The sequence below is a fragment of the Carettochelys insculpta genome, chromosome 3 (assembly GCF_033958435.1).
Source record: "Carettochelys insculpta isolate YL-2023 chromosome 3, ASM3395843v1, whole genome shotgun sequence".
NCBI lineage: Eukaryota > Metazoa > Chordata > Testudines > Carettochelyidae > Carettochelys > Carettochelys insculpta.
The window spans coordinates 210,039,004-210,065,788 of record NC_134139.1 but is presented as its reverse complement, the minus strand read 5'-3'; the positions used below and the strand labels follow the sequence as shown (position 1 = coordinate 210,065,788).

At 56.8% G+C, this 26,785-nt stretch overlaps 1 protein-coding gene across 4 annotated transcripts in view; it reads right to left on the bottom strand.

The window, feature by feature from the left end:
* DNMT3A (DNA methyltransferase 3 alpha) overlaps positions 1-26,785 on the bottom strand; it is a 234,181-nt gene that overhangs the window by 39,786 nt on the left and 167,610 nt on the right. For all 4 annotated transcript variants that reach the window (XM_074991537.1, XM_074991538.1, XM_074991539.1 and 1 more), the window contains one exon: positions 2,731-2,943. In XM_074991537.1, coding sequence (XP_074847638.1) covers positions 2,731-2,943 — 213 coding nt within the window. The remainder of the gene's footprint in view (positions 1-2,730; positions 2,944-26,785) is intronic.

Genomic DNA, 26,785 nt, shown 5'->3' with positions numbered 1-26,785 from the left:
GGCGCGTGGGGAGAGCTGGGGAGGCGTGCAAGGACAGACAGGAGGGGAGGCGTGCGGGGAGAGCTGGAGAGGCGTGCAAGGACAGACAGGAGGGGAGGCGTGCGGGGAGACCTGGGGAGGTGTGCAAGGACAGACAGGAGGGGAGGCGTGCGGGGAGAGCTGGAGAGGCGTGCACGGACAGACAGGAGGGGAGGCGTGCGGGGAGAGCTGTAGAGGCGTGCAAGGACAGACAGGAGGGGAGGCGCGTGGGGAGAGCCGGGGAGGCGTGCAAGGACAGACAGGAGGGGAGGCGCGTGGGGAGAGCCGGGGAGGCGTGCAAGGACAGACAGGAGGGGAGGCGTGCGGGGAGAGCTGGAGAGGCGTGCAAGGACAGACAAGAGGGGAGGCGTGCACGGACAGACAGGAGGGGAGGCGTGCACAGACAGACAGGAGGGGAGGCGCGCGGGGAGAGCTGGAGAGGCGTGCAAGGACAGACAGGAGGGGAGGCGTGCGGGGAGAGCTGGAGAGGCGTGCAAGGACAGACAGGAGGGGAGGCGTGCGGGGAGAGCTGGGGAGGCGTGCAAGGACAGACAGGAGGGGAGGCGTGCGGGGAGAGCTGGAGAGGCGTGCAAGGACAGACAGGAGGGGAGGCGTGCACGGACAGACAGGAGGGGAGGCGCGTGGGGAGAGCTGGGGAGGCGTGCAAGGACAGACAGGAGGGGAGGCGTGCACGGACAGACAGGAGGGGAGGCGCGTGGGGAGAGCTGGGGAGGCGTGCAAGGACAGACAGGAGGGGAGGCGTGCAAGGACAGACAGGAGGGGAGGCGCGTGGGGAGAGCTGGGGAGGCGTGCAAGGACAGACAGGAGGGGAGGCGCGTGAGGAGAGCTGGGGAGGCGTGCAAGGACAGACAGGAGGGGAGGCGCGTGGGGAGAGCCGGGGAGGCGTGCAAGGACAGACAGGAGGGGAGGCGCGTGGGGAGAGCCGGGGAGGCGTGCAAGGACAGACAGGAGGGGAGGCGCGTGGGGAGAGCCGGGGAGGCGTGCAAGGACAGACAGGAGGGGAGGCGTGCGGGGAGAGCTGGAGAGGCGTGCAAGGACAGACAAGAGGGGAGGCGTGCACGGACAGACAGGAGGGGAGGCGTGCACAGACAGACAGGAGGGGAGGCGCGCGGGGAGAGCTGGAGAGGCGTGCAAGGACAGACAGGAGGGGAGGCGTGCGGGGAGACCTGGGGAGGCGTGCAAGGACAGACAGGAGGGGAGGCGTGCGGGGAGAGCTGGAGAGGCGTGCAAGGACAGACAGGAGGGGAGGCGTGCGGGGAGAGCTGGGGAGGCGTGCAAGGACAGACAGGAGGGGAGGCGTGCGGGGAGAGCTGGAGAGGCGTGCAAGGACAGACAGGAGGGGAGGCGTGCACGGACAGACAGGAGGGGAGGCGCGTGGGGAGAGCTGGGGAGGCGTGCAAGGACAGACAGGAGGGGAGGCGTGCGGGGAGACCTGGGGAGGTGTGCAAGGACAGACAGGAGGGGAGGCGTGCACGGACAGACAGGAGGGGAGGCGTGCGGGGAGAGCTGGAGAGGCGTGCAAGGACAGACAGGAGGGGAGGCGTGCACGGACAGACAGGAGGGGAGGCATGCACGGACAGACAGGAGGGGAGGCGCGTGGGGAGAGCCGGGGAGGCGTGCAAGGACAGACAGGAGGGGAGGCGTGCACGGACAGACAGGAGGGGAGGCGCGTGGGGAGAGCCGGGGAGGCGTGCAAGGACAGACAGGAGGGGAGGCGTGCGGGCAGACCTGGGGAGGCGTGCAAGGACAGACAGGAGGGGAGGCGTGCGGGGAGAGCTGGGGAGGCGTGCACGGACAGACAGGAGGGGAGGCGCGTGGGGAGAGCCGGGGAGGCGTGCAAGGACAGACAGGAGGGGAGGCGTGCACGGACAGACAGGAGGGGAGGTGTGCGGGGAGAGCTGGAGAGGCGTGCAAGGACAGACAGGAGGGGAGGCGTGCACGGACAGACAGGAGGGGAGGCATGCACGGACAGACAGGAGGGGAGGTGCGTGGGGAGAGCCGGGGAGGCGTGCAAGGACAGACAGGAGGGGAGGCGTGCGGGGAGACCTGGGGAGGCGTGCAAGGACAGACAGGAGGGGAGGCGTGCGGGGAGAGCTGGGGAGGCGTGCACGGACAGACAGGAGGGGAGGCGCGTGGGGAGAGCTGGGGAGGCGTGCAAGGACAGACACGAGGGGAGGCGTGCGGGGAGACCTGGGGAGGTGTGCAAGGACAGACAGGAGGGGAGGCGTGCACGGACAGACAGGAGGGGAGGCGTGCAGGGAGAGCTGGAGAGGCGTGCAAGGACAGACAGGAGGGGAGGCGTGCACGGACAGACAGGAGGGGAGGCGCGTGGGGAGAGCTGGGGAGGCATGCACGGACAGACAGGAGGGGAGGCGCGTGGGGAGAGCCGGGGAGGCGTGCAAGGACAGACAGGAGGGGAGGCGTGCGGGGAGACCTGGGGCGGCGTGCAAGGACAGACAAGACGGGAGGCGCGTGGGGCGGCGAAGGTGTGCGAGAACGGCTGGGGGAGGGGAAGCGTGCAGGACGGGGGAAGCGAGGCCGGCGGCAGGGAGCTGGGGCGGCCCAGCTCCCAGAGCGTGGCAGAGCTACTCCGGCGCGGCTGGGTTCCCAACGGAGGCTGTGCCCAACACGCGCCCCTGGGAGTGCCGGCTCGAAGGCTCCCCGCCTGCCCCGGCCCGTGGCCCAGCTCACCTCGTACTCCGGCTCGTCGTCGGCTGACTTGGATGTGCTCTTGTCCACGGCGTCGGCCACCACTGGCTCAGGCGTGGTGGCCACGTTGGGCGAGGCGGGGTCAGTGGGCTGCTGCGAGGCAGGCGGGCTGGCCTCCTCCTCCTTCTGGGGCTCTGAGCGCTGCCTCTCCTCCACCACGTTCATGACGGCAATGACCTTGGCCTTCTTCTCAGCCTGCAGAGAGAGCGGGGGGGGGGGGGTCAGAGCGCCTGCCGTGTGCTGGGGAGGAGGGAGGGAGCCCCCAAAGTGGGCAGAGGGCAGGGCAGGGGCCACTCGGCTCACCCAGGGCCCTGCTCACACAGCTGGGCTCAGGGGCTTCATCCTGGACTCTCCCACCATGGGGCTCTGCTGGGGAAGGCCGTGAGGGGCCCAGCTGTCCCTGGGCCTCGACCCCCCACACTCCAGCTGCGCACACAGGAATCCAGCCGGGCAGGGCAAGCTGCAGAGCTTGGGCTGGGGGTGCCCATGGTGGAACACTGGGGGGGTCACTGGGGATGGGGTCTCCCCTCTGGGCAGAGACAGGCAGGTTGTGGAACAGAACGCACGACCGGACGCGCCAGGTTCAGCCCCATCACGGGGACAGGCTCCTGGCCAGGAGCTGCGGGGTCCAGACCCAGCCCGTCACCCCCAGGGCCGCAGCACTGGCTGGGGGCAGGGAAGCTCCCTGCCACGTGCCCAGCAATGTTGGCTGGGAATCTCCCCAGCCTCCTGGGGGTGGAGTGCAGGGCCAGGCCGGCAGCGGAAGTCCTTCCCCTGGGAGGGGAGGCAGCTGCTCCCTGGACAGGCGCCATGGCAGTGGCCAGGGCTGCAGGAAATGAGGGATGCCACAGCTCAGCCAAAGGGCTGGGCCCCCCCCCGGGGCGGCATTGTGGCTTCAGGGAAGGGCAGCAGGTCACCACAGCCTGCAGCAGTCAGGAGCCCTGTCCCCGTCTGCTCCCCAGAGCGGGAGGCCTGGGTTGGAGCTGTTCCCCAGGGTGGGGGGCAGCTTTCCCCTCTCCAAAGGGGGCGCCAGGCCTCTGGAGACATGGGGGGGTGTCCCCGTGGCAGCCTGGCTCCTTCCCCAAGCACTGCAGGGGCTGGACACCCTGGGAAGGGCAGTGCTGCAGGGCCGGTGCCCGCGTAGCGAGGAGCACCCTCACCTGCCAGGTGCGAGGGCAGCTCTCCCAGCCACGATGCAAAACGAGGGCAGAGGCCTGGCCGGTGCCTGGCCCCCCAAGCAACTGAGCCGTGACCGCCCCCTCCTCCCTTCCTGCTCCGCGCCGGGGCGGCAGCGTGGCACAGCCCGGGGGCAGGAGGCGATGGCGCACAGCTCCCCACAAGCCAATATTGCAACCAGGAGTGCAGGACAGGGCGCGCACATGGCACCTGGGGCCAGAGGAGCTCTCAGCTGCTGCCTGCTGGGGTGGCAGGCAGAGACCACTGCCACCTGGAGCAGAACGAGCACCAGCATCGAGCGGGGGGTCGCACCCCACCGATGCCCCCGGGAGCCGAGCGCTTGGGCAGCCCCCCCTGGAAACAGTCAGCAGAACATCCCCCGTGTTTGCCTGGGGTGGTGCACAGCACACGCCTGGGCACGTAAGACAAAGTGTATTCCACACATGGATGTTAAAAACCGGGGGGGCCATTACACCCCACGCCTGGCACAAGCCTGCCCCATGCTCTCCCAGCCAGAGCTGCTCTCTGCCCCTCCCTGACCCCAGCCACAAACCAAAGCGCCTTCCCCAGGGCCCTGCGGAGTAACACCACTTGCGTGACCAGCTCTCGCCGCCAGCAGGGTCACTGCCCACAGCTGGCGGGGGGAGCCTGGCACTCCGTGGAATAGGGGGGCCCGTGCTGCTGGAAGCTCCCAGGCCCAGGACTCCAGCGCTCTGGGAGCTTGCCTGCCCCGATGCAACGAGTCTCTTACCGGGGGTTACGGGAGCCAAGCCCCAGGCTGGGGCGGCACCTATCGGATGGCAAGCCGGGCTTGCTGCAGCCCGTGTGGGACGAAATGCAGGGAGAGGAACGGGAGGCCACAAAGGGACACACGGCTGAGGGATCTGTGACTCAAGCGCAGCCCTCGGGCCTGAGAGACCAGGGTGTGGTGGGGCGCACGGTGAGCTGCAGCTGGGTGGCGCCTGAGGGATGCCCGGGCCAGAGCAGCCCCCTGCCAGCTGCAGCTATCAGAGCGCGAGGCAAGAGCAATCAAACGCTTCCGAGCCCGAGCGCCGTGCGGGGCCAGGGCAGGAGGCCCAGGCTCGGGGCAGCACGGCTCAGGGGCCGACTCAGACGTGGCATCCTTCCTTCCCTGCTGGGCCAGGAATCCTCCGTCATGCGGCCCGCTGCCAGGCACTGGGAATGGGCCGCCAGGGAGGACTCACTTGACGGCTCCCCTCTGTTCGCTCCCCCGGGGTCACCCGCCATTGGCGCTGTCGGCAGACAGGACACATGCCCGGACGGCTGCTCTGAGGCCTCTGATCTGTGCCTGGAGCCGGCTAAGCTTACGGCCTTGGAAGGTGCGTTACTGGCCTCCGCCCAGCCTGGACGGGCAGCAGCTGCCGCAGAGACCTGAGTGCTGAGCGGGAGGCCGGCTGTGGCACAGGGCAGGGGCACAAAGCGGGACAGCCCCGGGGCCCTGCAGCCCCCGCACCACGCAGCTGTACGGAGCCGGAGGGAAGGCGACCTGCCCAGTGGCAGGAGGGCTGTGGCTGGGCTCCCATGCCCTGGAAGGCTGGCACCGCCCCATTCCTACCAGCTGGAGCAGCCCCCAGCTGGCAGTGCAGGGGATGCAGAGGGGATGGCTGGGGAGCGCAGCTGCCACACTGCCAGGCCCACCCTACGGTGCAGGAGCCAAACTGCGGCAGTGGGGGGCAGTGCGGGGCCAGGCACCGGGCCTGCTGCCAGGGCTGTTAGGGGAGGGGAGCAACAGGGCAGCAAAGCAGCACTCCCACCCCGCACTTCAGCTGTGTGCCCCAGGGTCAAGCCTGGAAAGGTCCAGCCCCCACCTGTGCACAGGCTCCCCTCCCCCGCCTCGTGATGCCGCTCCAACCCCAGCCCCCCGGCCCACCGCCGGAGCCTCCTTCAGCCTCCCAGCCAGCCCTGCTTCTCGGCCCACAGGCAGCGCCTGGCCCCAGCCCTGCGACACACAGCGCTGGTCCCCCGGCCCAGCCTGGGCCCCAGCTCCAGCAGGCTACGCTCACGTCCCTTGAGCTCCATGCCCGAGCCCCAGAGCACCCAGGCCTCCAGCCTCACCCCTCCCCTGGCCCAGCTACCAGTGAGCTTCCTCCCCTCGCAGTGCCCCCCGCACGGCTGGAGCCTGCTGCTCTGGCTGGGGAGGGGGCTGCTGGAACAGCGAGAAGTCCTGTGGCACCTCTGACAGGGTGGGGCCGGGGGAGGGAGTAGAAGAGGGAAAGCAGGGCAGTGTTGAACTGGCACACAAACGGAGGGGCAGCAGCTGGGCAGGGGGCCGCCCTGCGTCAGCTGGGGGCCGGTGGTCCCACTTCAGACACCTTTAAAAGCCCCTTTGCCCAGCGGGAGGGGGAGGTGATTGAGGAGAGCGCAGGAGGCGAGTGGAGAGAAGCAGGGGGAGTTTTTCTAGGACACCAGGGGAGGGGAGTTCTCGGCAGCGAGGGGCTGGGGCACGAGAGGACAGCAAATGAAATTAATGGGCAGCAGGTTTAAAACTGACAAAAGGGAGTTCTTCGCCACACAGCGCACAGTCAACCTGTGGAACTCCTCGCCACAGGAGGCTGGGAAGGCCAGGACTATAGGAGAATTCAAAGAAGACCCAGGGAAATTCATGGAGGTTCGGTCCATAAAAGGCTGTTAGACAGGGGTAGGAATGGTGTCCCTGGCCTCTGACCGTCAGAGGCTGGAGCTGGATGGCAGGAGACAAGACACTTGATTATTTTCATGGGTCTAGCCCCTCTGGCGCACCAGGCACTGGCCACTGTCAGCAGATGGGATGCTGGGCTAGATGGTCCTTTGGTCTGACCCAGTAATGGCCGTTCTTGTGTGCTTTGGGCCCCTTTCCAGGCAGCCCTGAGATTCGATGTGAGGACGGAAAGAACTGATCGCACGGGGGGAGCCGATCCAGAAGGGGGACCGTGCTGCTGCTCCCACTACCTGGAGCAGGTATGGCAGGGATTGTCTGGGGAAGTGGCCCAGGGAGAAGAGCTGAGGTGTCCATACAATCATCATAAAATCATAGAATCACAGGGCTGGAAGTGACCTCAGGAGGTCATCTAGTCCAGCCCCTGCTTCAAGCAGGATCAACCCAACTAAGTCATCCCAGCCAGGGCTTTGTCAAGCCGGGACTTAAAAACCTCTAGGGATGGAGAATCCACCACCTCTCTAGGCAACACATTCCAGTGCTTCACCACCCTCCTGGTGAAGTAGTTTTTCCTAATATCTACACCTACACCTTTCCCTCTTCGACTTCTGACCATTGCTCCTTGTTCTGTCATCTGACACCACTGAGAACATTTTCTCACACTCCTCTTTAGAGCTCCCCTTCAGGAAGTTGAAGGCTGCTATTAAATCACCTCTAAGTCTTCTCTTCTGTAAACTAAATGAGCCCAAATCCCTCAGCCTCTCCTCATAGGTCTTGTGCTCCAGACTCTTAACCATTTTTGTTGCCCTCCGCTGAACCTGCTCCAGCAAATCCACATCCTTTTTATACTGGGGGGCCCAAAACTGGACACAATATTCCAGATGGGGCCTCACCAGTGCCAAATAGAGGGGAACAACCACTTCTCTAGATCTACTCAAAATGCTCCTCCTAATGCACCCTACTATGCCGTTAGCCTTCTTGGCTACAAGGGCACACTGTTTACTCATATCCAGCCTGTCATCCACCAGAACCCCTAGGTCCCTTTCCATCGTACTGCTGCTGAGCCAGTCGGTCCCCAGCTTATAACAATGCTTGGGATTCTTCCACCCCAGGTGCAGGACTCTACACTTCTCCTTGTTGAACTGCATCAGATTTCTTTTGGCCCAGTCCTCCAATTTATCCAGGTCACAATCTGGATTCTCTCTCTATCCTCCAACGTATCTACCCCTCCCCCTAGTTTTGTGTCATCCGCAAACTTGCTGAGGGTGCAATCCAGTCTCTCATCCAGGTCATTAATAAAGATGTTGAATAACACCGGCCCCAGAACCGAGCCTTGCGGCACTCCGCTTGAAACAGACCGCCATCCAGATATTGAGCCATTGACCACTACCCACTGGGCCAGACCGTCAAGCCAGCTTTCTATCCATCGTATAGTCCAAGGATCCAATCCATATTTCCTTAACTTATGGACTAGAATGTTGTGGGAGACGGCATCAAAAGCTTTGTGAATTCAAGGTATATCACATCCACTGACTTCCCCATGTCCACAGAGCCTGTTACCTCGTCACAGAAGCTAATCAGATTGGTCGGGCAGGACTTGCCCCTGGTGAATCCATGTTGGCTACTTTTGATCACTTTCCCCTCTTCCAAGTGCTCCAAAATGCAAAATAGATTCCTTGGAGGTTCCCCTCCATTATTTTCCCAGGGATTGAGGTAAGGCTGACCGGTCTATAGCTCCCTGGATTGTCTGTCTTTCCTTCCTACAGGTGCCCTTCCCCACCAATAGCAGTCACACAGGGTCCCTGGACCAGAACCCAGCAATTATGGCCTGCTGGGTTGGGGAAGAGCCCAGGTTCCCCCCAGACCTCCATCCCACTCCTCCAATCCCAAGAAGGGCAATGGCGTCCTTGCCATGGGGCCAGTGGACTGAATAGAGGCCCGGAGCCCAGGAACGAGGCTAGCCTTACCACACACCTTATAGACTAACAGATGTATCGGAGCACAAGCTTTCGTGGCCAGAGACCCACTTTGTCAGATGCGTTGGCAGTCACTTTGGTATGATGTCCATCCGTTTGCATTTGGAGAGGAAGATGCTGTCTGCCTGTATCTGTGCAAATTTTTCGTGAGGCTGATGGATTTCCACTCCATACAGCTAAATGCAGTGCCTTGCATGGTGACAAGTACCAGAGGGTTAGCCATGTTAGTCTGTATCTTCAAACACAACAAGAAGTCCTGTGGCACCTTACAGACTAACAGATATTTTGGAGCATAAGCTTTCCTGGGCAAAGACCTGCTTCATGAGATGCAATGGCTGCTGTAAGCAGGCAGATTCCTGGGGCTCCCTCAGGCCCGACACCCTCTGCCAGAGAGGGGAAGGCGGGAGGGCCACGGACTGGACGCCTGCAACCTTTCTTCTGGGAGTGCCTGCGCACATCCAGTGCCTGGCCTGCGGGTCCCTGAGAGATTACCAAGCTGTTGTGACAAATGGACCTATTGAGGCCCTAGTTAATATATGGAACACCGAGATAGACCGAGCAGCTGACATGATTGCTCTGCAGGGCCCTCTTCGAGCTAGCTGAGCCAACTTCACTCCCGGGTCTCTGGGGAACTGATGGTGGCAGAATGATCTGTGTGACGGCTAGAACGCTGCTGGAGGAGAGCCACAGCTGAATCCGACCACCTGCAGGGTAGAGCTGAATTCCGAGCTCTCCCTGTAGCTGTGCTGACAGTGAAGAAAAGTTATTTTTCCATATGTATTGCACCTGCACAAAGCCCTCCAGCAGAACTGTTTCGAGTGGTGCAGGGCCCGTTACGCTCTGGCCCTTATGATGATATGGAGGCACGTTCGGCTTCCCGCTGTGATCAGTTCGCAAAGCACTTTGAAGCGAAGATCACTCGCATTCGATCTGACTTGGACTCGGGTTGCCATGCAAGTGGGGTACAAAATGTGTTGAGTGCACCATAGAGAAGTTACTCACCGTAGTAACGGTGGTTCTTCGAGATGTGTCCCCGTGGGTGCTCCACAATAGGTGTCGGGCTCGCCCGGTGCCGCAGATCGGAAATCTTCCAGCAGTTTCTCCTGGATTGCGCATGCACCGGCACGCGCCGCCCCCCTGAGCGCCCCCGGCCACGTGCGCGATCCGGTCCCCGCCAGTTCCTTGACCTACCACCTCGGATGCTCCTGAAAAACACTAGACAGAGATCCGAAGTGGGGAGGATGGGCGGGTGGTGGAGCACCCACGGGGACACATCTCGAAGAACCACTGTTACTACGGTGAGTAACTTCTCTTTCTTCTTCGAGTGTCCCCGTGGGTGCTCCACAATAGGTGACTACCCAGCAGTAACCCAAGTAAGGAGGTGGGTAATCGGTTTATGTGCAGCTTGCCCCCGAGAGGACTGCTGTCGACAGACGGGTATCTTCTTCGAATACCTGAGGCAGGGCATAATGCTCGGCGAAGGTGTCGTAAGATGACCAGGTCGCCGCTCTACAGATGTCTTTTAACGCGATGCTCTTGAAGAAGGCTGTTGACGCCACCACCGCCCTGGTGGAGTGAGCCCTGGGCGGGGCCAGCAAAGGAGCATTTTGAAGCTCGTAACACATTTTTATACAGGACACAATGTGCTTAGAGATTCTCTGTGAAGAGAGGCCTTCCCCTTTTGACCTAGGAGAGAGAGAGAGAGACTAGGAGCCTGTCCGTTTTCCGGAAGGACTTAGTCCTGTCTATGTAGAAGGCCAACGCCCTCCTCACATCCAGGAGACGCAGGCGCGCCTCCTTGCTGGAGCTGTGAGGCTTCGGGTAAAACGAGGGTAAAACTATTGGCTCGTTAAGATTGGACTCCGAAGAGACTTTTGGAACAAAGGCTGGGTGCAGCCTTAAGGTTACCGCCTCCTTTGAGAATACTGTGCAGTGCGGCGTTGCCATCACTGCCGCGAGCTCACTCACCGTGCGAGCTGACATAGTTGCAAGGAGGAAGGTTTTTTTTTTTGTTTTTTTTTTATTGTAAGGAGACGTATGGGAACTGTGGCTAATGGTTCAAAAGGTGGACCCGATAGCGTGCTGAGCACCAAGTCCAAATTCCACGACGGTGGAAGCGGTTTCCGAGGGGGGTACAGGTTTACCAGCCCCTTCAAGAACCTGGTAACGATAGGATGGGCCAATACCATGAGCCCTTCCTCTGTATGCCGAAAGGCTGATATAGCAGCGAGGTGGACCTTTAGCAAGGATAGAGAAAGCCCGCCCCTCTTGAGGTCCAATAAGTATTCTAGTATTACAGGTATAAGAACGTCAAGGGGAGCTAACTGCTTGGCGGAACACCAGGCTGTGAATCGAGCCCATTTCTGCTTGTAAGTCCTCCTGGTGGAGGTCCTTCGGCTACATTCCAGGACTTGTTGTACTCCCTCTGTACACGTGCTATTTAAAGAGCTGAGCCATGGATTAGCCATGCTTGTAGGTGCAGACCCTGAGGGTGCGGGTGCACTAAGGACCCCGAGACTGCGTGAGTAAGTCCGGTGCCACCGGTAGATGGAGCGGTGGGCGGTCCGACATGCGCAAAAGCCAGGGAAGCCATTGCTGCCGATCCCAAGTGGGGCTATGAGTATCATGCGAGCTCTCTCCCTTCCGGCTTTGTGCAAGACCTTGTGGCAAACAGATCAATCTGGGGAAACCCCTGTGTACGAAAAATGCACCATAGCAGATCGGAGCAGATCTGCCATTCGTGCGTGATTGCGAAGCGCCTGCTCAGCTGATCTGCTTTCACGGTGTGAGTGCCCGGCAAGTACGAGGCTTTCAACGTTATGTTGTTGGCGATGCACCAATTCTACAATTGGACTGCTTCTGCACATAGGGCACGGGATCGTGCTCCTCCTTGTCGATTGATGTTAAACATAGTGGAGGTATTGTCAGTATTGAATCCCGACTACTTTGCCATGTAGGTAATCTCGAAAATGTTTGCAGGCGTTGAACACTGCTCTGAGCTCCGGCACGGTTATGTGCAGTGTCTGTTCCGCAGGGAACCATAGCTCTTGTGTTACCTTGTCGCCAATGTGCGCTTCCCATCCTATGTGGGAGGCGTTGGTAGTAAGAAAAAATTGAAATTTGTGGTTGGTGAAAAGGCACCCCCACTAGCAGATTCTCAGGGTTTTCCCACCACGCCAGGGATCTGTGCACCTCTGTTGTGGGCGACACCACCCTGTGGACAGTGTGGGATGCTGGTTTGTAAACGCTCGCCAGCCAATGCTGCAGGCTTCACATGTGCAACCTGGCATTCTGTACCACAAACGTCGCTGCCGCCATGTGGCCCAGCAGCTGTAAGCACGTTAAGACCGGCACCGTGGGGCTATATGTGATGACTTGCCAGACTTGCACCAGATGAACTGATGGTGCGGAAGTGGGCGTCGGGTAGGTAGATTTTATGCATGCCCCTATGAACTCTGTATGTTGTGTGGGTTCAGACTTCGACTTTGCGAGGTTGATGACTAGGCCTAGCGAAGAAAATCGTGTCCGCTGCGACGCGTATCATGCGTAAGACCTCTGCCTTCGAGGCCCCTTTTCACAGGCAGTCGCCCAGATACGGGAAAAATAAACACCCCCTGTCTGTGCAGGTAGGCTGACACCACTGCCAGGGTTTTGGTAAAGACTCTGGGGGCCGAGGAGAGGCCGAACGGAAGAACCCTGTGCTGGAAGCATTCCTGGCTGACCGTGAAGCGGAGGAAGCGCCTGTGTGCCGGGTGGATTGTTGTATGAAAGTAAGCATCTCGTAAATCGAGTGCTGCAACCCAGTCTCCATCGTCCAGTGCCGTGAGTATCAAGGCAACTGTGATCACCCAAAACCGTTGCTTGCGCAAGTAACGGTTGAGGCCCTGAAGATCTAAGATGGGCCTCCAGTGTCCTGTTTTGTTCTCTGGTAGGAAGTAGTGTGAATAAAAACCTTCCCCTGGAATTATTCCAGCACTCTTTCCACCTCCCCTATGAACATAAGGTGGTTCACCTTCTGCTTGAGGCTCGCCTCGTGGGCAGCGTCCCTGAGGTGAGGCCTGGTGGGAGGCTTCATTGGTGGAAGCAACTGGAAGGGTATCGCGTAACCCGTGGCTATGATCTTCAGCACCCATTTGTCTGTGGTGATCTTTTGCCATTGGGAGTGGAACGGTCTGAGGCGATGATGGAACATGAGATGAGAGTGGCATTGAGTGAGGGTATTGATAGTGCAGCCCCCGACATACCCGTCAAACTTGTTGCCTTTGGGCCTGACCCAAGGGCGTACGGCTTTGTTGAGAACGTCGCCTTGGAGTTCTGTACTGTTGCTGCTGTTGATAGCGCCCTTGGCCGTAGCCCCGTTGATATTGAGCACGCTGTGGTTGTAAGCGTAGCGTCTTTGCTGAGGATAAAGTTTTTCCCTCCTGTATGGGGGAGTATAAATGCCCGAGCTTCTAAGTGTAGCACTCAAGTCCTTACTGGAGTGAGGGACCGAGTCGGTTGAGTCTGCAAACAGCTTTTGCGTGTCAAAGGGAAGGTCCACGATCTTCGCCTGTAGGTCCCTCAGGATACCCGACGTCTGGGGCCAGGATTCTCTGCGCATGACCACTGCTGTAGCCGTTGAACGTGCCGCCGTGTCCGCCACGTCCAGGGCGATCTGGACTCCCGTCCACGATGCTGCGTAGCCCTCTTGAATAATCGCCTTTAACACTGGCTTTTTGTCTTCCGGGAGTGAATCCATGAGGGGAGTAAGCCTGGAGTAATTATCAAAATTATGGTTTGCTAGGTGTGCCCATAATTTGCCATTCTCAATAGCAGGATAGGAGAGGAATATACCTTCCTGCCAAACAGCTCTAGCTTCTTGGCATCTTTGTCCAGTCCCCCCGATTTGTACTGAGAAGCCTTTGACCTCTGCTGGGACGACTCAACCACCAAAGAATTCGGTTGTGGGTGACTGAAGAGGAACTCCACGCCCTTTGCCGGGACGAAGTACTTCTTATCCGCTCTCTTGTTCGTAGGCGGAACAGAGACCGGAGTCTGCCATATGGTAGTGGCTGACTCCAGAATGGCTTCATCCAGCGGGATAGCAATTTTGGACGAAGCCGGGGGTCTCAAATTTTCCAGGAGTTTGTGATGTTTCTCCTGCACCTCTGCCGTTTGAATGTCTTGCGTGAAAGCCACCCTTTTAAACAGCTCCTGAAACTGTTTAAGGTCATCCGGGGGAGAGACATCCCCGGGGGCCATGGCCTCATCTGGGGAGGATGAGGAGGAACCACTAGGGTAAACCTCCCTCGAACCCTCGGGCTCCTGCGGTCGATGATACACTTGCTCGCTGGAGGATTGTGAAGGAAAGTCTCGGGGTTCTAAAATTAACTCCCCTTGAGACAACTGTGTTTCCGTCCCCGATCGGGAGTGCGGCCGGGGGGGACGTGCCCCTGGGTTTAGGCCTGTGGTGTCTGTGTCCAGTATGATAAGGACGACCATGGCAGCACAGGCAAGGGTCCGGGGATGGAGACCTAGACCACTCACGGGGTGTGCACCCCCGACGTCTGGGAGAGCGAGACCTCCGCGACGACACAGATGGAGGTGAAACTGGCTTGTGATAGTACTCCAGGGGGTCCAATCCCAGAACTGGTGAAGGTGGCCCAAGCCATGGTGACATTGGTTGGAGGAACGGAGAAGGAGGTTCCGGATGGGCTGGTGGAGACACAGGCCTTCGGTGCGGCGTGTGTATCACAGGGGGAGGGCTCGGTGCTAACAGCAGCGCAGCCCTGTCCGGAGATGGACTGCGGTGCTGGGCTTTTGATTTTGCCTTGCCCCCCCCCTGCAGGGCCAGCACCGCCCCCTTCCGTGCCGGGGATCTCGGCCCCGCTGTCGGTGCCGTGCGGGTATCCTCCTCCGGTGCCTGCAGGCTCTGTGCCTGGCGCCCCTGCACCATTGGTGCCGCGGGGGCCGGTGCCGCCTGTGGCGGTGCCGCCGGGTCCAGCGCTTGCCTCGCTGACGCTCTAGGCGCCGCGCGTGCTGGCTGTTGTATAACCGGAGGCTCAGCCTCTGCCACATGCGGTGCCGCTTGCCTGAGTATGTGGCTGGGGGCTGTGTGCTCCGCTCGTCCTGCTCGCTGCAAACGCCGGCAAGGATCGAGCCAGGGAGAGTTTCCTCCATTTCTGCACCGAAGGGGTCAGAGAAAACTGTCCTCCTCTTATGCAACCCAGAGGGCCCTTCTGGGTGAGGCTTCTCCGACAAGTCCGGCTGCAGAGCCTTATCAACAAGAGCATTTTACGCCTCATCGCTCTGTCCTTCCTGGCCCTGGCTGTGAGCTTAGCACAGTGAGAACACTTCTGGGTAGCCTGTGATTCCCCCAGGCATCGGATGCATTCGCTATGCCCCATGGAGGCCAGCATAGCTTCACGGCATGACTCACACTTTTTAAAACCTGAAGAGGCCATTGCGGTGAGTCCTTTACTGTTAATAGGGTACTTAGCACTTAATCTGTGCCTGTCCACCCCAAATAGTGATCACCGGCCTGCGGGGCAGCGGGCGGCCTAAATGGCCTTCACGTCCACTCTTCTCTTCTCCACTCCACTCTTTTTCTTTTTTTTAATAACCAAAAACAACAAATGAGACGTAGAAAAAACCACTATTTAATCTGACTCTGGCCATAGCCTGAGTAGATTCCGTCTGCAGCCGATGGCAGCTGAGAAGGAACTGGAGGGGACCGGATCGCGCACGCGGCCGGGGGCATGCAGGGGGGCGGCGCGCGCCGGCGCGTGCACGATCCAGGAGAAACTGCTGGATGATTTCTGATCTGCGGCGCCAGGCGAGCCCGACACCTATTGTGGAGAAACCACGGGGACCACTCGAAGAAGAACCAGTCGTTTCTCTTTGGAGCAGTTTCAGTTACTGCACACCAAGAATGTGGACAAGGTGCTTGGAGGAGTGTGTCCGACCACGTGCTCGCTTGACCCCTGCCCTTCCTCGCTTATTAAATCTAGCTGGGAAAGGATCACTAGTTGGGTCCAGAGGATTATTAATGCTTCTTTTAGAATTGGCGTAGTTCGCAGACCAGAGAAACACCCATTGTCCTGGTCACCGAGCTGCAGCTGGCCGCCCCTCGGGGGCTCACTCCCAGGTGCTCCCTGGCAGTCCTTCTGCTGCTTTCTCTCATCCAGGCTTCTGTGGGTTTCTAGCCCACTGCAAGGGCAGGCGCCCTTTGCCGCCAGCACCCAACAGGGCCTCTCTCAACTGCAGTCAAGCTGCTGGGTTTTGGATATTCTCCCAGCTCCAACCTGCTTCTGAGACGAGAGAGCTTTGCACTCGGTTCAAAGGAGCAGGTGACTGAGGCCCACAGGTTGGAATAAAAAGGCGATCTTACTGGGGGGCCTGGATGTTGAGGGAGGGCGTAGGAGCTACAGACAAAAAATTCCACAAGGATCCTAGGAACAGCAAAGGGGAAACCAGTGAGGGAATCTGCTCAGGGTTTCCCTGCATCCCCTGTGCCAGGGGAGTCCCTCTCTTCTGCCTTGGCAGGGTTTCCCTTCTTTGGTCCTACTGCTTAGATGTCTGCACACAAATGCAAGCAGTTGGAGGAACAGGCAGGAAGCACAAGGTCTCAGTGTCTGAGCTACCTAATAACTGAGCTGAAGTCGTGGAAAAAGTACCCCAAAAAGTTACCTGAATAAAAGTACTGCTCCTTTGGAAAAAATGTAATAAAGTAAAGGAAAAATCAGAGTATCCTTCTGGAAAACCACTTGAGTAACAGTACGACGGCATTCCACCTTAATTGCACTCAAGCATCCAGAAGTAAAACGTAGCCAGCCTACTGTCACTAACTGCCTGAGTTATCACAGGGAACCACACGCATACATATATAAAGTGTGTGCGTGTCTGTGTGACGTGTGTCATTGAGTCACAGAACACTAGAACTGGAAGAGACCTCAAAAGGTCATTGAGTCCAATCCCCTGCCCTCACGCCACGATGAAGCACCCTCCATATCATCCCTGCGTCCCTGGTAAGGTATTTATCCAACCCGTTCTTAAATATCTCCAGTGATAGAAAGTCCACAACCGCCATAAGCAATTTATTCCATTACACTGTCACAAAAACGCAAACGCGATTCTGGGATGCAGTAGCAGGAGTGTTGTGACCAGGACATGGAACATCTTTCTTCCGCTCTATTCAGCACTGATTAGGCCTCAACTGAAGTACTGTGTCCAGTTGTGGGCACCGCATTTTAGGACAGATGTGGAGAAATAGGAGAAGGTCCAGAAAAGAGCAACTAAAAAGATTAAAGGTCTAGAGAACATGAGCTCTGAGGGAAGACTGAAAGAACTGGGCTTCTTTAGTTTGGAAAAGAGGAGACTTAGAGGGGACATAATAGCCATTTTCAAGTACCTCAAAGAGGGTAACAAGGAGGAGGGAGAAAACTTGTTCTTCTTGGCCTCTGAGGACAGAAAAAGAAGCTGTGGGCTTAAACTGCAGCAAGGGAGGTTTAGGTTGGACATTAGGAAAAAGTTCCTAACTGTCAGGGTGGTCAAACGCTGGACTAAGTTACCTTGGGAGGTTGTGGAATCTCCATCACTGGAGATGTTTAAGAGCAGGTTAGATAGACACCTATCAGGGATGGTCTAGATGGTGCTTGGTCCTGCCGAGAGGGCAGGGACTGGACTTGATGGCCCCTTGAGGCCCTTTCCTGTTCTAGTGTTCTATGATTCTGTGATCTATAAAGCTAACGAGTGACCAAATTAAATACAGGCGTCACATTACGGAAATCAGAGATTCCCATGAGGTGTGCTGGGACTGGGGCTGCTTTGGCCAGGCTGGAGCAGCCCCGCCCACAGTACACATGGGATCAAGGGGACTGCTCTGGCCCCCCTGGAGTGCCCCTGCCTGCGGCACACCCGTGGTTGCTGTGGGAAGAGGCTGCTCCGTTCAGGCGGGGGGCACTTGCAGGCCAGGCTGCTGCGGGTGGGAGTTGCTCTGGCCACACTGAAGTGCCCTCTACCCACAGGGGTGCCACAGGCAGGGACACCCCAGCCGGACCAGAGCAGCACTGGTCCCCATTGCTCCACGAGTAGAGATACTCCAGCGGCCCCAACTGAGCGCTTAACTGGTTAACCAATTATGTGGGATTTTACACCCCGAGTCTGGGCGGGAGGTAGGGTAGGGTGCTGGAGCAGGCTGGAAGTGGAGGTCTGTCTGGGCGGGAGGGGCAGGAACAGGCTGAGGGTGGGGTGTCTGGAAGAGTGGGAGGATGCAGGGGTGAGCTGGGGTGGGGTGTCTGCCGGTGGGCAGGGTGCAGGAATGCACTCAGAGTGGGAGACCGCGGCGGGGTGGGAGGGTCCAGGAGCAGTTAGGAAGCTGGGAGAGCTGGGTGGTGGCAGGGGCTGGGGTGCCCACCTGGCTCCATGCTCCCTGTCACCCCCAGGTGCTGCCCTCCACTGTTCCTATTGGGTAAAATTTGCCCAGTAGGTATAACCAGGAAACCCTCCCACGAGGGGTTTCCAGCATCACCTTCCCCCAGCAGCACACAATGCCAGCGTTGTCTCCTGCACGCCACGTCCGGCCCACGAGGCTTGCCCCCCCTGCATGCAGATGCTGGGTTCGAATGACAAGGTGCTGCCGGAGCTTTCCAAAGGCGCCTTCGTGGGCGGGTCATCGCGTTTACGGATTGGTTTTTTTTTCAACATTCTCTGCATGACGCCTGCCCGCTTTTCGCATGCGGCGGCGCTTTCGCCAAGCAGAACGCTGGCTCACGCGCGGCTCAGCATGCCGGGGAAAGCAGAGAGTCACTCAGTTCTTCTGGACGTGGTAGTGGGGTAAAAAGTTCAATATTGTCTTAAAACCCGACTTGAGTAAAAGTCAAAGTCTTATTTAAAAATACTTAAGTACAAGTGCCGGAAAGCCGTACTTGAGTAGTGTCACGAAGTACTTCTACTCCTGTACTTTCCGCCTCTGCTGAGCTGGCATCACTTAGACCCTCTGGGCTAGCTCTGCTGCCTGGAGTCCTGCTACCGAGCGCTGGAGAAGGGCAGGAGGGACAGGCAGGGAAAAGGGAGACGATGCCGCATCATACATCAAGAGCCTCGTGTGGCCGGGTCTTGCCAGGGTCCCACGCCTCTCCCTTTGCCGGAGGGCTGAGGCTGAGCCTGCCTCTGCCACTCCAGGCGGCTGGTCAGTCCTTCCCCCTTGGCCACAATCAGGGCTTCAGCCTCCCTGGGGGAGGGGCGCCCAGGCACTCTCCCCTTCGGCTAGTCCCTCTCCCCACTGCTGTCTCTTGTAGGTCTCACTTGGTCTCCTTATCCATCTTCTCTCCTCTGCCCTCCACCTCCTCCCCATCCCCACCTTGTGCCCCTCCCCTTGGTGGGCACTGCTTTTTAACGTCTGCCAGCCTGCTGCCTCCAGCTGGGAGCTTAACTAGCTCCTTCTGTTCTCCCCCTAGTCCAGGCTGTGTCCTGAGCTGCCTTTCACGCATCCAACTGGGATCTGCTGAACTGACGCTCTTACAATCTCTATGTGTTCTGAGACCCAGACAGCTGCCAGAGGCAAACCAGCTAAAGGCTCCTGCCTATTGATAAAAGGGGGAATCGAATAGCAACAGCATCAGAGCAGGGTCTGCTGCAGACATCAAGCCAGGGAGGGGAGGCAGGTGAAGCATTTGTTTCTAGAACAAAAAAGGGAAACAACCAAAGCACAAGACCCGGAGGCAATGCAGAGCCGTAACTACCCAGACATCTCTTGGGAGAGTTACCCAGCAAAACACAAAGGTTCCCACAAGTTTTTGGAATGCACCGCGGACAACCTTTTGTTTCCGAAAGCGGAGCTGAGAGAAGCTCAATTCTGATCAGCCAGGAGGAACTGGCTGTGAACCTGAAGGTGCAAGGCCAGCTGGGCGACAGTGACCTGGGAACAACAGATGTCATGATTCTAAGCAGAGAGGAGTGACAGTGGCAGAACGCAGGGAATGGCTGTCTAGAAAAGCAGCTTTTACACATGCGGAGAACTGCTGGGTAAGGTCCCAGGGGAGGAAAATCCAAGGGCACAAGGAGCTCAGGAGAGCTGGCAGTTTCCCCAAGGAGACAATGTTAAAAAGACACAATCGCAAACTTCCCGGTGTGAAGGAATTACAGGAAAAAGAGTGAGGGGCCAATACACCTCCAACAGGAGCTCTTTAATAACCTGATGATCAAAAAAGAGCCCTATAAAAATGGAAACGGATGAACGGCTAAGGAGGAGTACCAGGAAATGGCACAAGCACGCAGAAGCAAAATCAGAAAGGCGAAGGCAGAAAATGGGCTCTACCTAGCAAGGCTGAGGGGATGCAGCAGACAAGCTATCTGGATTTGAGTGAGGCTTCTGACACATTCTCACATGACAGTCTCATGAGCAAGCAGGGAAATGTGGTCGAGATGAAATTACTAAAGGTTGCAAAACCAGCTGAATGATCTTACTCAAAACTGTAGTTATTGAGGGTTTGCTATGAAACTAGGAGGGTGTCTTTAGCAGACTCCTGCTGGCTCAGGCACGATAAGACAGTTCCCTGTTCCGTAACTGGTCTTCTTCAAGATATGTTGCTCATGTCCACTCCAAGCTGAGTGTGCGCAGGCACACGCCCAGTTGCTGGAAGCTTTTTGCCCTACCAAGTAGCCATTGGCTCAGTGCGGTGCCCCCTGGTGTGGTGCCGGTATTGCAACCAATATATGCCCTCCCCCGGCCCCCGGCCACTCAGTTCCTTCTTGCTGGCTACTCCAACGGTGGCGAAAGCGGGAGGGTTTTGGAATGGACGTGCCCAACACATCTGAAAGAACACCAGTTACAGAACAGGGAATTGCCTTTTCTCCTTCGAGTGATTGCTCATGTCCACTCCGAGTTGGGTGAATACAAGCCAGTGCCTAGGAGGTGGGGTCGGAGCCCCAAAAGGACTGCAGGACAGCCCTGCCCATCACAGAGTCTTCCCGTGCGTGCTGCGTCAAAGCGTAATGTGCTGTAAACGTATGAACTGAGGACCAGGTGGCCACCCCACAGATGTCCTGGATAGGCACCTCCACCAAACACGCCACAGACGACGCCTGTGCTCTCGTGAAGCCCCACGAGCTTGTAACTCTCCTTGATGCACGTCACCATCCAGGAGGAAATCCGCTGGGAGGAGAAGGGAAGGCCCTTCATCCTATCAGCTACTGACACAAAGAGTTGCTGCGTCCTTCTAAAGGGCCTAGTCCCATCCATACAGAAGGCCAACGCCCTTCTAACATCCAAGTTATGCAAACATTGCTCCCTTGGGGAAGCAGGGGGCTTTGGATAAAACACCAGTAGGGAAATGTCTTGGTTAACGTGAAACACAGAGACCACCCTAGGTAAAAACTTGGGGTGAGGTCTCAGCCTTATCCCTGTGAAATACAGTGTACAAGGCCTCCAGTGAAAGTCCCAACTCAGACTCTCTCCTGGCTGAGGTGACTGCCACGAAAAACGCTGTTTTGTAAACTCAGAAACAGCAAGGAGCGGGTAGCCAGGGGTTCAAAGGGGGCCCCCATAAACTTGGGTCACACCACACTGAGGTCCCATGGGGGCAGTGGTGCCCAAACCTGGGGCTTGATTCTTTACATAAGAATGGCCATACTGGGTCAGACCAAAGGTCCATCCAGCCCAGTATCCTGTCTGCCGACAGTAGCCAATGCCAGGTGCCCCAGAGGAGGTGAACCGAAGACAATAATCAAGCAATGTCTCCTGCCATCCATCTCCCACCTTCGACAAAAGGCTAGGCACCATACCTTACCCCTTGCTAATAGCCACCTATGGACCTAACCTCCAAATATTTATCGAGCTCTTTTTTAAACTCTGTTAGAGTGCTGGCCTTCACAGTGTCCTCTGGTAAGGAGTTCCACAGGTTGACCGTGCGCTGTGTGAAGAAAAACTTTCTTTTATTAGTTTTGAACCTACTACCCATCAATTTCATTTGGTGTCCTCTAGTTCTTATATTATGGGAACAAGTAAATAACTTTTCTGTGTTCACTTTCTCCACACCATTCATGATTTTATATACCTCTATCATATCGCCCCTCAGTCTCCTCTTTTCTAGACCGAAAAGTCCCAGTCTCTCTAGCCTCTCCGCATATGGGATCCCTTCCAAACCCTTAATCATTTTAGTTGCCCTTTTCTGAACCTTTTCTAACGCCGATATATCTTTTTTGAGGTGAGGAGACCACATCTGCACGCAGTACTCAAGATGAGGGCGCACCATAGTTTTATATAGGGGAAGTAAGATATTCTTAGTCTTATTTTCTACCCTTTTTTAATTATTCCTAAAATCCTATTTGCTTTACTGACTGCCGCTGCACACTGCGTGGATGTTTTCAGAGAACTATCCACTATAACTCCAAGATCCCTTTCCTGATCTGTCGTAGCTAAATTTGACCCCATCATGTTGTACGTGTAATTTGGGTTATTTTTTCCAACATGCATTACCTTACACTTACCCACATTAAATTTCATTTGCCATTTTGCTGCCCAATCGCTCAGTTTGCTGAGATCTTTTTGAAGTTCTTCACAGTCAGCTTTGGTTTTGACTGTCCCAAACAGTTTGGTGTCATCTGCAAACTTTGCCACCCCACTGCTTCCCCCTTTCTCTAGATCATTGATGAATAAGTTGAACAAGATTGGTCCCAGGACCGACTCTTGGGGAACACCACTAGTTACCTCCTTCCATTGTGAAAATTTACCATTTACTCCTACCCTTTGTTTCCTGTCTTTTAACCAGTTCCCGATCCATGAAAGGATCTTTCCTCCTATCCCATGACCACCTAAACCTTTCAGAAACCTTTTGACTATGGGGTCTGAGAACACAGAAGACATTCTATTACCTGGGTGAAAGGCTGAGATAGCAGCTAAGTGCACCTAACCGAGGAGAGGGACAAGCCCTCCTGCACCAGACCCTAAAGGTAATCTAAAATCATCAGGATGGGGGCTTGTGAGGGAGATAGCCCTCTGTGAGACACCCACGCCGAAAACCTTTCCCACTTAGCCACATAAGTCACCCTAGTTGAGGGATTTCTTCTATCTAACAATACTTTCTTTTATGGGATCCGAACAGGCCAGCTCCTGGTCTCTCAGCCACGGAGCACCCACACTATGAGGTGCGGCGACTGGAGATTGGGGTGTCACAGAATCCTAGGGCTGGAAGGGACCTCAGGAGGTCATCTAGTGCAGCCCCCTGCTTCAAGCAGGATCAGCCCCCACTAAGTCATCCCAGCCAGGACCTAGTCAAGCCAGGACTTAAAAACCTCAAGGGATGGAGAATCTACCACCTCTCTAGGCAACGCATTCTAGTGCTTCACCACCCTCCTGGTGAAGTAGTTTTTCCTAATATCTAACCTACACCTCTCCCTCTGTAACTTCAGACCATTGTTCCTTGTTCTGCCATCTGACACCACTGAGAACAGTTTCTCACCTTCCCCATTACAGCTCCCCTGCGGGAAGTTGAAGTCTGCTATTAAATCACCCCTCTGTCTTCTCTTCTGCAAACTAAACAAGCCCAAATCCCTCAGCCTCTCCTCATAGGTCTTGTGCTCCAGACCCTTAATCATTTTTGTTGCCCTCCGCTGAACCTGCTCCAGCAAATCCACGTCAGTTTTATACTGGAGGGGGGCCCCAAAACTGGACACAATATTCCAGATGTGGCCTCACCAGTGCCAAATAGAGGGGAACAACCACTTCTCTAGATCTACTCGAAATGCTCCTCCTAATGCACCCCAGTATGCCGTTAGCCTTCTTGGCTACAAGAGCACACTGTTTACTCATATCCAGCCTCTCATCCACCAGAATCCCTAGGTCCCTTTCCGCTGTACTGCTGCTTAGCCAGTTGGTCCCCAGCCTATAACCATGCTTGGGATTCTTCCATCCCAAGCACAGGACTCTACACTTCTCCTTGTTGAACCGCATCAGATTTCTTTTGGCTCAATCCTCCTATTTATCCAGGTCACTCTGGATTCTCTCTCTATCCTCCAACGTATCTACCTCTCCCCCTAGTTTTGTGTCACCCGCAAACTTGCTGAGGGTGCAACCCACTCCCTCATCCAGGTCATTAATAAAGATGTTGAAGAACACCGGCCCCAGAACTGAGCCGTGTGGCACTCCGCTTGAAACCAACCTCCATCCAGATGTTGAGCCATTGACCACTTCCCTTTGGGCTCGACCATCAAGCCAGCTTTCTATTCATCTTATAGTCCAAGGATCCAGTCCATATTTTCTTAACTTATGGGCAAGAATGTTGTGGGAGACCGTATCAAAAGCTTTGCTGAAGTCAAGGTATATCACATCCACTGACTTTCCCATGTCCACAGAGCCTATTAAATCGTCACAGAAGCTGATCATCATAGAAGCTAAGCAGATTGGTCAGGCAGGACTTGTCCCTGGTGAATCCATGTTGGCTACTTTTGATCACTTTCCCCTCTTTCAAGTGCCTGAAAATGGATTTCTTGAGGATCCCCTCCACGATTTTCCCAGGGATTGAGGTAAGGCTGACTGGTCAATAGTTCCCTGCATCGCACTACGTTTGCCTTTTTCCAGTCATCCGGTAACTCCCCCGATCTCCAAGAGTCTTCAAAGATAAAGGCCAAAGGTTCGGCAATGACCTCCTCCAATTCCCTGAGTACCCTCAGGTGCATTAAATCCAAACCCATGGATCTGTGTACATCTAGTTTTTCTAGATAGCTCAGAACATGTTCCTTCCCTACAGATGGCCGCTCTCCACCTTCCCATACCGCATTGTCTAGCACTGTAGTGTGGGAGCTGTCTTTGTCCCTGAAGACTGAGGCAAAAAAACCACTGAGCGCTTCAGCTTTTTTTACATCATCTGTCACTAGGTTACCTCCCTCATCCAGTAACGGCCTCACACCTTCTCTGACAACCCACTTATTGTTAACCTGCCTGTAGAAACCCTTCTCATTCCCTTCATATCCCTTGCCAGCAGGGCTGCCCTTGAAATCAATTTGTTGTCCTCCATAATGGCTGTGAAGTCCTGCTTGGCTTTGGGTGGCACCATCTCAGAGAACTTAGACAGGGCGCTGACTGCATTATAAGAGTGCCCTGGGATGGGACAAAGTACTGTCTCTGATTCCTACGGGCTGCAGGAATGGCGGAATCAGGGGTCTGCCAAAGTGTTTTAGCCATAGTGGCAATTGTTTTGATTATGGGCAGATCCACCCTGGTGGAGCCTGTGGAGGACAAAATATCTGTGACTGGGTCCATTTCATCCCAGACCTCCTCCACTTGCAACCCCCAAGTTCTGGGCCACTCCCCTAAGAAGCTGTTGAAAAGCCCTGCCATCCTCCAACACAGGTGAGGCCGATGAGCCCGTCACCGCCTCATCCAGGGAGGAATACGACGATGGCCCTTGCACCTCCATTTGGAGGGGATGAGCAGTAGTGACCTGTTCAGGCACTTGGCCCCCCATGGAAATTATGGGCAAACCAGGGGGCACCATATGCGGAGCTGCCATAGGCACCGGTTTGGCAGAAAACCCCACCGCAGTGGGCACAAAAGGCACCGTTACCGCTCCCTGCACTTGCGTTGGTGCCGGTGCCTCGGCTGGTGCCTGTCCTATTGGCACCAGAAGTACAATTATGGGTGGCGCCGGCACCGAAGGGGTCCAGTCCTGCTGTGACAGTGCTGACGACGGCACCGAGAGCGACACCGACGAAGTAGCCACAGGCAGCTCCATGATGACCGCCGCTTCCTGTCTTTGTTCTAGTGGTGGGGTGCCGAGTGCGAGATCGGCGGGGCCCCTGGCACCTTTAAAGGCACTCCAACGGCCTGGCCCTGCGCCTCATGTAACGCCCACAGGCTCCAGAAAGGCCACAGCAGAGTTGCCTGCGAAGCTGGCGGCCAACCCGTATTGTCCAAGTGACAACTACGGTGCCTGCGATGGCTATGGCGTGACCTTCTTGAGCTCAAGTAAAAGGAGTCCGACTCCGACTCCGACGCCAATTCAGAAACAGGTGACCATGGCTGGGCCATCGGCATCAGTGCTGATGTCATGAGCACTGAGGATGGTGCCAGAGTATAGGTCACCTGAAACTGGCCCACGGTCTGCCGGGTCGGCACCAGAGCACTCAGAACCAAACACGGTGTCAGTGCCGGTGTCAATGTGAGCACAGGGGTTGGCGCCGGTGACACATCCGTGGGCCCCAATCAGTCCGTTTAAGTGCAATGGTACCTGTCCTCAATAGACGGAGAAGGACCCCGCACCGTCTTGTGCCGCTTGAAACACCTCCAGTGTTGAAGGCAAGTCCAGCACCTGCGGGCTCCCGCTTCGCACCGGCTTCAACGGACGTGTCTCCTGCCCTTTGGCAGCGTGCGCCTGAGCCTTGGCCTTCAGGCCGCCCCGCTCTGACTTCGACGAGCGATGCCTCTCATGCCTCCTCCTCTTCATCGGCACCGATGATTGACTCCTACGGCGCTGAGAAGGCGCCGGTGCCTGCACCTGCTCTCGGTGCTGGGAGTCCTTAGGTAGCACCGCGGTTGACAGCGCCGGTGCAACATTCTCCACTCCTGCTGAAGACTCTTGAGGCATAAGGGTCTCCTCCGTTAAGAGGACTTTACGGCACTGGGCCCTGTCTTTCAAAGCTCTGGACTTAAAGGCCTTACAAACTGGACAGCGATCACAAAAGTGTCCTTCCTCCAAGCAAATCCAACAGGCTGAATGGCCATCACTCTTGAGCACAAGTTTGCTGCATTTTGAACAAGTCTTAAAGCCTGGAGAGCCAGGCATGCCCCAGTGCCAAGGCGCCCGGGGGGTGGAAAGCCCCGTCTCGGCTATTAGTTAAAACACTAAGGCTGCATCTCCACTTGGCCAAAATTTCGAAAGGGCCACGCTAATGGCCAAATTGGAGAACACTCATGAGGCACTGAAATGAATATTCAGTGCCTCATCAGCGGCATTTCAAAAGTGCTGCGTTTTGATTGTGCGTGGCTCATCTACATGGGGCCCTGCAAATGTCAAAATCCCATTATTTCTATCAGTGGCACAGGACGGTGCTGGGTCCTTCTTTGTCTATGGAGGACAGGTGCCATAGCCCTGAAACGGAGCGATTGGGGCTCATGGATGTGACACTGGCGCCAACCCCTGTGCTCACATCAACGCCGGCACCGATACAGTATTTGGTGCTGAGTGCTCAGCTGATAGGAACAACGGAATTTCGAAGTCTGTGGGGTCCTTTCGACAAGGGCACCGTGTAGATG